General features: G+C 38.0%; 2 protein-coding genes across 10 annotated transcripts in view; one reads left to right on the top strand and one right to left on the bottom strand.

Moving 5' to 3' along the window:
- The window catches only part of SLC3A1 (solute carrier family 3 member 1), a 55641-nt gene that overhangs the window by 42927 nt on the left and 701 nt on the right, over positions 1-12013 (top strand). The window contains exon 10 of one of the 2 annotated variants that reach the window (XM_050754105.1): positions 1738-2354. The exons of the other annotated variant lie outside the window; for it this stretch is intronic. Coding sequence (XP_050610062.1) covers positions 1738-2178 — 441 coding nt within the window. The 3' untranslated portion in view covers positions 2179-2354. Of the gene's footprint in view, positions 1-1737; positions 2355-12013 lie in introns of those variants that run through there. 2 annotated transcript variants of the gene reach the window in all.
- PREPL (prolyl endopeptidase like) overlaps positions 295-12013 on the bottom strand; it is a 52146-nt gene continuing 40427 nt past the window's right edge. For all 8 annotated transcript variants that reach the window (XM_050754097.1, XM_050754099.1, XM_050754100.1 and 5 more), the window contains 6 exons: positions 10486-10661; positions 8253-8469; positions 4788-4937; positions 4254-4377; positions 3355-3428; positions 295-2970 (listed from right to left, as the gene is read on the bottom strand). In XM_050754097.1, coding sequence (XP_050610054.1) covers positions 2881-2970; positions 3355-3428; positions 4254-4377; positions 4788-4937; positions 8253-8469; positions 10486-10661 — 831 coding nt within the window. In that variant the 3' untranslated portion in view covers positions 295-2880. The remainder of the gene's footprint in view (positions 2971-3354; positions 3429-4253; positions 4378-4787; positions 4938-8252; positions 8470-10485; positions 10662-12013) is intronic.

Below are 12013 nucleotides of genomic sequence, written 5' to 3'. Positions count from 1 at the left end.
TTCCATCAACTATGGGCCCAGTATGCAGCTTTTAAAAATGAGAGCTGTATATACATTGATATGAGACCATTTCTAACATGTATTCAATAAAGTATAGAATGGCAACATGTCACCAATTGTGTAAAGAAAAATATGTAAACATATTTGCATAGACACAGATACATAAAAACAAAAGAACATATAGTTATAGTGCCTGTCTCCAAGGGGAACTGTGAAGCTATGGAAAGGTGTTGAAGAAAACCTTTTATAGTATGTATTCTTCTTGTAATTGAATAAAAAATAAAATTACAAAAGTCAGGCTTGGAAATATTTAATAGCAGACAAAATATAGTTCAATATGAAAAGCATTATATGAGACAAAGGCAATTTTCAAAAATTGATAAAACATTCCACTAAAAATCATGAATACGCATCTAACAGCTTCAAAATATAGAAAATACTCAAATGCAAAATAGACAAATCCACAATTACAGAAAAAGACTTCAACATACTTCTAGAAAGTAATAACTCAAGTAGACAACAATAGCTAACACTTACTGGGCACTTCTTATGTGAGTGGCACTGAAACATGTGCTTTCATGCATTACCTAAGGCTAGAGAAAATGTTAACTTTGACAAGTCATATACATGTATCATAAATATCTTTGTACCTGACAAACAGAACAAACATTTTTTTCAAACACCCATTATTAGATAATTATTTAAAGACCACATATTGGGAACCCACCCCTAAAGAACAATAACAACCACAATAACAACTACCACCCCAGTAAACATGGTGGCAAGAATACAATTAAATGAACATTATCACTGATTTGGCAACAGCTCTTATGAAGAATAATTTGGCATTGTGTATCAAGTGCCCGTACTCTTTGACAAACTGTCTTTCTGATAATCTATCTTAAATAATACAAAAATGGGGGTAGGGGAATAAAAATAGAAAATATTAGAAACACAAATGTCAAATTGAAAGGGTGTGGTTAAGTATGGTACAACCATTCAACAGAATATTGTCATTTGTCAATGTTTATGGAGGCTATATTATGTAGGCAATAAAATAAATGCACGAAATGTTAGCAGTACATCATCAAATTAGGTATGTTTTATATAGCTGTAAAATAAACCCAAATCATCTTTAATGAACACATACTATTATGGTAAAAAAAAAAAAAAATCTACAATTTCTAACTTTCACCTAAGGCAGCTTTTTATTTTGCATCCTTTTTTCAACTTTCTCTTCTATTAGCTGTGCAAGAAATACATGCCTGCTAAAGTTACGTGATCTTCGCACAACAGCAATCTATACATTATTCTACAAAGGGGAACAAACCCCAATTCCTCAGAAGTCCACTGTTGCTTTCCTTCTGGCCATCTGGCAGTTACAATGCAGCACAGAGTGACTTTACACAAGTTAAATATTCATCATCTTAGACGTGGACATTTGTTTTGGGATTCCTAAAGTGGAGTCAAATTTGGTCTCTACAGAAACTCTACAATGTAGCAGAGCACTGTGTGTACTTATTGACTCCCAGACAAGCTGAAACTCTGAATTTGTCATTTCTATTAGTTTTTATATAAATTGTTCTTACCTACTTATTGATGCTTACAATTTGGCAATTATAAGGGGCAAAATTGAAGCAAGTGTTTTGGGTAAATAACTCCTTAAAATATATTAAAAATGCTTACAAACAATTCTTAGAATCAAACACTTATGTAAATACTTTTTTTAAAAAATAGGTCCAAAAGACTCAGTCCAGATCGGCTTTGAAGTTATATCAAGACTTAAGTCTACTTCATGCCAATGAGCTACTCCTCAACAGGGGCTGGTTTTGCCATTTGAGAAATGACAGCCACTATGTTGTGTACACAAGAGAGCTGGATGGCATAGACAGAATCTTTATCGTGGTTCTGAATTTTGGAGAATCAACACTGTTAAATCTACAGAATATGATTTCAGGCCTTCCCGCTACAGTGAGAATAAGGTTAAGTACCAATTCTGCCAACAAAGGCAGTGAAGTTGATACAAGTGGTATTTTTCTGGACAAGGGAGAGGGACTCATCCTTGAACACAACACAAAGAATCTCCTTCATCGCCAAACAGCTTTCAGAGACAGATGCTTTGTTTCCAATCGAGCATGCTATTCCAGTGTATTGAACATACTGTATACCTCGTGTTAGGCACCTTTATGAAGAGATGAAGACACTGGCGTTTCTTTGGGATTGTAAGCATTTGTAATAGCTTCATGTACAGCATGCTGCTTGGTGAACAATCATTCTTTGATATTTCTGTAGCTTGAACGTAACTCCTTTAAGAAAGGTTCTCAAATGTTTTGAAAAAAAAGTTTAAAAGTAAATTATCGCTTATAGGAGCTTATAACTTTATTGAGAGAGCATCAATCAGGGATGACCAGAACACATTAGGACCCCAGATTATTCAAAAACTTTAACGAATTTTAAGCGGAAGAATTTTATCTTTTCCCTTAAAATGCAATCATAGAAATTAGAGGATGACTCACTGCCACAGTGTCTAAAAGCATTTGCTAGCAAAGAGGCAGGACACTGATGTGTAAACTGCTCAACTGTTCTGACTGGAAGGGAGGCCTAGAGTTCTGCTATCACCAATCCTTCCCTTCCCTCTACTCCACGTCCTTCTAAGGAGCATGATTTAAAAACTACTTTCCTAGGTTAATGGGCATGTGCATCAGTGGAGAGAACAGTGTAAGCAAGTAAGATGTAGACTAAGCAAAATTTAGATGGAGAAGCACATTTTAAAAAATTAATAACTTAAAAATCTCAAGTTATTAATTTTTTTTTTTTTTTTTTGCTACCTCCAAGACTATGAAATACTTCAATATCCAATTCCCAGTTGAATGTAGTGTTTCAGAATTTCAGGTATTTCTTAAGATCCTCGAAAACACTGGTGCTGTCAAGTCCAAGTTCCTCGTACAGGAATTTAATTTGGGCTGTAATCTAAAAGAAACACATTAAAAAAAAAAAAATAGAAGGCCTTTGTAGTAAAATGCCACTGTTTAAGCTTCTCTTTATCCATCTTTACCTAACCCCGAAGTCAGCAATTTATGGCAAGAATACTTTCATTTGGGGCAGAGGCAGAAGGCATCCAACAATTAAGATTATTTTCTTTAACAGAGCTCACTTATCAAGTACAGGAGAGAGACATTTCTCTTGAATGACATTGATTGACACAGTGTCCCTCCCTCCCCTCCTGGGTCTCACCCAGAGATAGGACATTTGTGAAGTAGCTTTGTCATAAACCCTGCTGCAACCACTGAAAACTTGAAAACAACATATATCTAGTTCAGGAATCTGTCCACTAAGAGGGCCTTGATAACATACCTTTTTGTGAGAATCCTCAATTACATGATTGCCTCCAGGCTGAATATCTAGAATAATATTAGGGGCCTGATAGCCTGAAAGAGTTAACATGTAGAACAATTAGAAGACTGTACAGGATCTTCTTTGGGATCTTAGACTGAGACCCATTTCTCCCCATTTCTTTGAGTACTCAGTTCAAATAATAGTAAAGGAATAAAAAGCAAAAACCATCATCATCAACAAAAAGATGGGAGGGGACAAGCAGCAGAAGACAAACTTCTGACACAGGAAAAGCAGGAAGAGGCCATATGGAACAGACTATATGGTGCCACATGGAGAAGGTTGAAACCCAGGAGATCAACCCGCCCTGTGGAATCTGAGAGTCTTATGCCCTGAAAACACCAACTACAGCAATGGATGGGAGGGACAAATGGAGATGAATACAGGGAGACTGACTTGGCATGTAGTTTCAAGGCAAAAAAGAGAGAGTCTTATCTCATAAAGCTGAAACAGCTATCTAGAGGAAATTCAAGCAGCTAAACAGTTCGGGCACTGATGGCCCAAAACAAAAATCTCAGAATCTGTCTTTTAGAGATTCCCAAGAATAATGGCTCAATAAATATTGTTAAATAAATTAATAATTGTATGGCAGTACATCTCCAAGTTATATTTGATTCTTAAATTTCCTTTTTTCTTTGTGTCCTGCCTATTTTAATACTGTCCTTTGAAAAAGAGGGGAGGCAGTGTACGTATAGTTATGTAGTTACATACACTTTAAGCTGGGAGTCAACATAGGAAAATAATTGTTTGCCCTAAATCCTGGGCAGATGATTTGGCTGCAGCCTGAATTATATTCCTCTGAGCCAGTGTGCTGTGGGTAGTAGTCTGACCATGATCCCTGCTTCTAGGGGGTCTCCTACCTTCACCTGTGTCCTTAGCATGCTCCGAGATGGCTTCCTTGAGTTTCTCAGTATAGCTTACAATTCCTTTCAGAGGTACACGTTCATCGTTTTCATATGCCGTTATGTGAACTGAAGGATAATGCTGAAAGAAAATACACGCACAAAGAGTTTACATTATTTCTTATGGTCCCTTTCCACTATAGAGACCATGAAAAATAATTACCTCCAATTTTTCCCTCTAAGTGCTCTATGCTTTTTCTCACTTGCTATCTTGAGAGCGCCTCAGTATTACAGTAGTGACTACTTGTTATCTGGAATAGCCTTTTCTTGACTAAAGGACCTTAGCTAATTTAGTAATTAAGGCATGATGATAAGTCTATTCCCCTGAGGTATTAAACATGGAGCATGAGCAGAGATGGTGCTGAAGATATCTGGGCATCAAAAGTAGAAACATCCCTAAAGCTCCTACTATTTTTGCTTCAGCTGGGATGTTATTTTTTTATTATCTTCTATGTAAATTCAGGATAGTCTAACACAATTGTCTTTCACTACCTGAGGTTTAATATTTTGATAGGGACAGTAACGTTTTATGTAGTTCTTGTGTTTTTCATCAGATGAAGGATTCCCCCATTCTTCTAATTCTTCTAATGTCAGAGGAAGTGTAGTGTCCATCATGGTGTTGAGAACATCCAAGAAAGGTGCCTAAAAAAAAGGCAAAGAAACTTACACTTCAAGTAAGAGGTTGGTAAGTGAGTTTCAGAAAAACATTATATTTTATGAATATACACACTGATATGAGAGAAAATAAGAAGCCATGTAGATTCCCAGGAGCTAGAATACTCAGTCCTTAACCAGGGCCTGTAATTTATAACCTACTTTTAAAGTCTTCAGACTCCTTAAATGATACTTATATAACAAGAAATGGTTTATCTTCTAATTTCACAATATTTATTTTTAGCTTAGTACCTTTTATTCACTTATATAAAAGCAATACATGCTACTGTCTCATACCAATTAGGATGGTTAGTCATTAAAAAAAAAAGTACTGGCAATAATGTGGAGAAACCTGATACACTGGTGGTTGGAATGTAAAATGGGGCAGCTGCTACGGAAAACAGTATGGTGGTTCATCAAAAAGTTAAGCTTAAGATTACCATATGATCCAGCAATTCCACTCCTGGCATAGAATCCCCAAAACGGAAAGCAGGGTCGTGAAGAGATCTCTATACCTATGTTCACAGCAGCATATTCACAACAGCCAAAAGGTGGAGGCAACTCAAGTGTCCATTAACCGAAGAATGAATAAGCAAAATGTGGTATACACACACAATATTACATGGAATATTATTCAGCCTTAAAAAGGAATAAAATTCTGATACATGCTACAATATGGGTGAACCTCAAGGATATAATCTAAGTGAAATAAACCAGTCACAAAAAGGTATATTTTGTATGATTCCACCTATGTGAGGTGTTGAGTAGTCAAATTCACAGAGACAAGAGGTTGTGGGAAGAAGCAAATGGAGAGCTGTTTAATCGGTACAGGGTTTCAGTTTTGTAAGATGAAAAACGAGTTCTGGAGATTGATTGAATAAGCATATGAATGCACTTACCACTACTGAACTATTCACTTAAAAATGGTCGAGATGGTAAATTTTATGTTATTTTACCATAATTAAAAACTTTTAAATGAAAAAAAACACAACAAGGAATAAAGTCTTTTTCACCAGTTGGACATTTTATATTAAAAGTAAAAAACGCTAAGTAAAAAACTCTGGAAAATATCCAGGTGAAAGAAAAACAACCCATTGGCTTATAATTAGTGTTACAACATTTAATAAAACGAAGGCTGGGTCGCACATGGTGGCTCATGCCTGTAATCCCAGCACGTTGGGAGGCTGAGATGAGCAAATCACTTGAGCCCAGGAGTTTGAAACTAGCCTGGCAACATGGTAAAACCCCATCTCTACAACAACAAACCACAAAAATTAGCAGGGCATGGTGGTACATGCCTGTAGTCCCAGACACTCAGGAGGCTGAGGTGGGAGGATGTGTGAGCTGTGTGAGCTGTGTTCATGCGCCACTGCATTCCAGCCTGGGTGAAAGAGTAAAACTCTGCCTCAAAAAAAAAAAAAAAAAAAAAAAAAAACCCACAAAAACAACAAAAATGAAGTCTTTATTTTTCACTTAGCTTTGTTTTCTTCTGTTAACATGCTTTTAGCTTTCCCTCGTATTAACATTAACCAAGTATAGTGAGTCATCTGTAATTCTTTTTGGCTGCCTACCACCTGAATTTTGCATTTGAAAAACCTCCGACCTTGTCAGCTACAGCCTACCTCTCACTGTAGAGATATTAAGTGCTAGACATTCTCTTTCCCATTTTTCCCTGCAGCTTGGGAGTAGCTGTGTGACCCATGTGTGACTCTGGTTGGGTCTACCAACCAGACACATGTGCTCTACACTCTGCATGGGAAGTCGGTGATTCAAAGAAGCAGTGATCACAGATAATTTATTCTGGCAAAAGTGCCACAGCTATATCCAGCTCTAGAAGTTGCACTGGTAGTGTGAGGTGATTTGTGCTTGGCAGAGGTGGCAGTGATAGTTTCATTGGGCCAATTCTATGCCTCTGGCTGTGTAGCCTCTAATACTGGTCTGAACATACCTACATTTCCCTAATGCCCTTTAATCCCTTTTCTGCTTAAAGTAGTCAGGGTTGATTTTTGGTGCTTATAATTAAGAATTTTGACTTATACATGTATAAAAGGTTGTCTCCTATTCTTTACTATAATAAGCAACCTAGGATAAATATCCTTCTCATTATTTCCCTTTAAATTTCTAAAAGTCAAAAGCTAGTTGCTTAAACTATAAATAATTCTGTCATTATTATATTTGTGCACAGGTTTTTTTCTCCACATTTTTCTGTTTTTAAAAAATAGACTTACAGATTACTACTACTATTTAACACTTATTTACAAGCCCACAGTATAAACTCCCCAAACTCAAAATAAAAAATCTTGAAAATAATTTACTCTCTCCCATCTCAGTCACGGGAGTATCTAACCAGGAAGTAGGAGATATTTTTCAGAGCATCTAACCAGGAAGTAGGAGAATGATAGCAGTGAAACCAATTGCTCTAATGTTACTTCATAATTTTTGACACTGGGAAAAGATAATCATTTTCAGAACAGGGTAAGATATTTCAATTAAAATACAGAAAAACTATGCCCAAACGACCATTAAGAATGGACTATCTAAAAATAAAGAGCCTATAAATCTAGGACTGAAATGTTGATAGGCAGTAGCCTGTCAAGGTGACCAGGAGCCAAAGGACTCAGTGCCTTCCAGAGTCACAGCATGCTCTGCCTGGCTTTCTCAACTGGGACTCATATGCTTCAGTGCTTTTTCACCAATTCTAAAGGTGCTTACAAATACAAATGAGCAATGGAAATAGTCATTAATTATCTTTCAGTGGAAATCCTTAAAAATAATAAAGAACACTGTCAGAGAAGAATAAGGGTTAATAGTTGGATTAAAATAACTTCAGAAGTTCTCCTCAAGCTATAATTCTGAGTTTAAAACTTAAAAGCTTTATTATACTCCTATGCTATGGTAAAACTGTAACAGAAATGTTTTTCTTTCCTTTTTTTGACACAGAGTCTTATTCTGTTGCCCAGGCTTGAGTACAGTGGTTCACTGCAGCCTCAGCCTCTCAAGCCATCCTCTTACCTCAGCCTCCTAAGTAGCCTCCCACATACTACACGTATGCGCCGCCACCAAGCCTGGGTAGTGGCGTTTTTTTTTTTTTTTAATTTATTTTATTTCTTGCAGAGACAGGGTCTCACCATGTTGCCTAGGCCGGTCTTGAACTCCTGGAAAGCAATCTGCCTACCTCAGCTTCCCAAAGTGCTGGAATTACAGGCATGAACCACTGCGCCAGGACAAAAATTTTTTTCTTAGAGTAGCCTATGGCTTCACACCTCCCCCATTCCATAAACAGTAGAGACAGAGCATACTCACCTCCAAAGTCACTGCTCTCAGCAGCTCTGGATTACAATTACACAATGCTCCCGCAAGCACCCCTCCAGCACTGAAAGCAGTCAGGGTTGTTAGACTTGGCTGAGAAAAGCCTTGGCCATGAAGCGTCTTAATGCAAGCCTCTAAGTCAGCAAGGCCATTGAGTTTTTTAGTTAGGCGGCCATCAGCGTGCCACTGGAGGCCTAACTCACCACCACCCCTGAAATTGAAGGGCAAAAAAGTTTTAGAGGAAAAAAAACGTTAATGATGTAGGCTGGGGTCAGTAAACTATACCCGGAGGCCTGTTTTTGTGTGGCCCTGGAGCTAAGACTGGTTTTTGCTTTTTAAAGGTTGGGTGAAAACAAGGAATGTGCAACAGAAACTGTATGTGGCCTACAATGCCTAAAATGTGACTATGTAGCTCTTTAGACAAAAAGGTTTGCCAACTCCTGATATAGGCAATCCAGAATTGATTCAACAAATAGGTTTTGAGTGCCTGCCCGTTTATTAGGGATTAAGTACAGACCATAAAAGTAGAAACAAACGAAAATCCCCTACCCTGGAGAAGATAGTAATTTTGTGGGGTAAGAAAACAATGACTTCCCCAGCAATGTGGTCACTGCTGTAACACAAATGTATTTAAGGTATTATAGGAGCAGAGGAAAGAATATCTATCTACCAGGTGAGGGGTACATATACGAGTCAGGAACACAAATGCTTTTATGGAGATGATACCTAAACTGAGTTGTGAAGGAAAAATTTGAGTTTCCAGAGGGCAAAGAAAAGGCATTAAGACACAGATACGACACAGCGTGTGTAAGGGCAAGGAGGTGACAAGCATGTCATTTAAAAGACATGACTTCGGGGGCCGGGCACAGTGCCTCATGCCTGTAATCCCAGCACATTGCGAGGCTGAGGTGGGCAGATCACTTGAGGTCAGGAGTTTGAGACCAGACCGACCAACATGGTGAAACCCCCGTCTCTCCTAAAAATACAAAAAATTATCTGGGTGTGATGGTGTGTGCCTATAATCCCAACTACTCGCGAGGCTGAGGCAGGAGAATTACTTGAACCTGGGAGGCAGAGGTTGCAGTGAGCGGAGATCGTGCCACTGCACTCCAGCTTGGGAGACAGAGTGAGACTCCGTCTCAAAAAAAAAAAAAAAAAAGACAAAATAAATAAAATGAAAGGACATGACTTTGGAAGGCCAAGGTGGGCGGACTGCCTGAGCTCAGGAGTTCGAGACCAGCCTGGGCAACATGGTAAAACCCTGTCTCTACTAAAATACAAAAAAATGAGGCTGGTGCGGTGGCTCATGACTGTAATCCCAGTACTTTGGGAGGCTGAGGCGGGTGGATCACTTGAGGTCAGGAGTTCGGGACCAGTCTGGTCAACATGGTGAAACCCTGTCTCTACTAAAAATACAAAAATTAGTTGGGAGTTGTGGCAGGCACCTGTAATCCCAGCTACTCGGGAGGCTGAGGCAGGAGAATCACTTGAACGCTGGAGGCAGAGGTTGCAGTGAGCCAAGATCACGCCACTGCACTCCAGCCTGGGCGACAGAGCGAGACTCCATCTCAAAAAAAAAAAAAAAAAAAAAAAAAAAGTCAGACGGTGTGGTGGTGTGTGCCTGTAGTTCCAGCTACTCAGGAGCCTGAGGCATGAGAATCGCTTGAACGGGAGGCAGAGGTTGCAGTGAGCTGAGATTGTGCCACTGCACTCCATCCTGGGTGACAAAACAAAACTCTGTCTCAAAAAACAAAAGGATATGATGATAAATGCCAGTACAGAGATCAGTCAGACCATTAGGAGTATTATACTGGGGAATCTGGACTTTGTTCTAGAAATGGGGAGGTGGAGAATTTTAAGCAGAAATACAAAATAATATTTGTGTCTTGAAAACAGCTGAAATAAAATGGAAGTTAAATGGAAAACAGTTCAGATTTAGAGGCTACTGAAACCTAAATTCAGGAGAACTGAATGGAAATAATAATGTTACTAAGTAAGTATAGAGTCTGGTACATCTATGCAAAAATCCTAACAACCTATCCTTTTGCTTTTTGGATCAACTAATCTGTTACAGAATCAAGTTTTACCAGCACTGGTTTAGGAATACACAAATTGAGTAATAAAAATGAAAATATTAAATAAGCTTTTGTTCCCTGATACATTGCTATTCTTGACATCTGTCAAAATGGTCTAGCACTTACATGCCAGGTAAAATATACTGACTCACCGAACATGGCAGTATGCTAATATCCATCCATCATCCACCAGGACCCGCCTCTCAGGCCTGAAATTCATTTTCAAATCCATTCCATAAGCTCCATATACATGTATCAAGAGAGGTTTCTTCTGCAAGTCCTCAGAGTCAGTTTTGTGGAAAACAGTCATTGGCACTAATTTTCCATCCTAGAAATGAAGAAGTACTATGTATGTAAAGAAGAGTCTTTTATAATAACATTTTATCTCAATTTAAAATTCACTGAGGTGCAGTGTCCCCACTTATGTGCTACCTATTGATATTGAGCACAAATTTGTTTAAGAAAAAGAATGATGGTCTCTAAAAATACATCATGGCTTTTGGTTTCAGCTACCTTGCTGTCCTATAGTATTAACCAGAAAAGAGCAGCAAGATTGGCCTGAAAACATTTTATTAAATGCAGCTTTTCATGACAATAATGTAATTTTAAAGAGTTCTTCACCACCCACTATAACTCTAATTTTAAGTTTTCAGATGAAACCAAAATACTTACTAAGGTTAGAATTCCTAGTATAGCATTTTTCCTATGCCTAGAGCTAGATATTGACATTTCTCACTTTTGAGTATCTGACTTTAGTCAGCATATTTGTAGATACTCAATTTTTTATCCTCTGTAGTCAGAATTCTCAACCATTAAGACTTGAAATCTTACTGACGTTACTGATAACTACCACAATCCTCTTCAAAGGCCCATTTAACTTTATTTAAAAAAAAATTAGGCCAGGCGTGGTGGCTCACGCCTGTAAATCCCAGCACTTTGGGAGGCTGAGGCGGGCAGATCACTAGGTCAGGAGATCGAGACCATCCTGGCAAACATTGTGAAACCCCGTCTCTACGAAAAATACAAAAAAATTAACTGGGTGTGGTGGTGGGAGCCTGTAGTCCCAGCTACTCGGGAGGCTGAGGCAGGAGAATGGCATGAACCCAGGGGGGTGGAGCTTGCAGTGAGCAGACATCATGCCACTGCACTCCAGCCTGGGCGACAAAGCAAGACTCTGTCTTAAAAAAATAAATAAATAAAATAAAAATAAAAATAAAATAAATAAAAAAAATTTAAAGTGCTTTTAAAATTTTTAGGTAAAATTCTTTGTAGGGTTAAAGTAAGTTAAATTATTTGTGGAGGTACTAAGTTACTTGTAGGCTATGTAAGCATCCTCCAATTAGCTCAAACTCATCAATTCCAGTTGATTGAAACTAGGCAGTCTCTGAACAGACAAAAGATCTACCTTCCACAGAAAAAAGATAAATTGGTTTTCACTCTGCTTAAACTAATGAAATAGCACTAGTTTACATAAAGAAAATAAATAATATAACCAAGCCACTCTCCGTATTTTCATTCTCATTTTGAAAACTTCACTTTGGGGCAATAACTGGAGACATCAAAATATTATCAAATAAGGAGGAAATCCTCCTCTCATTCTTCTTTAAAATACCCACGTTGTTATGACATTGTTAACTGTCACTTTTAGTAAGATTCACTTTTATAAAACTTGATGTAGAT

This window comes from Macaca thibetana, chromosome 13 (genome assembly GCF_024542745.1).
Source record: "Macaca thibetana thibetana isolate TM-01 chromosome 13, ASM2454274v1, whole genome shotgun sequence".
Lineage (NCBI taxonomy): Eukaryota > Metazoa > Chordata > Mammalia > Primates > Cercopithecidae > Macaca > Macaca thibetana.
Note: the sequence above shows the minus strand (reverse complement) of the source record. Positions and strands in the feature narration are given on the sequence as shown.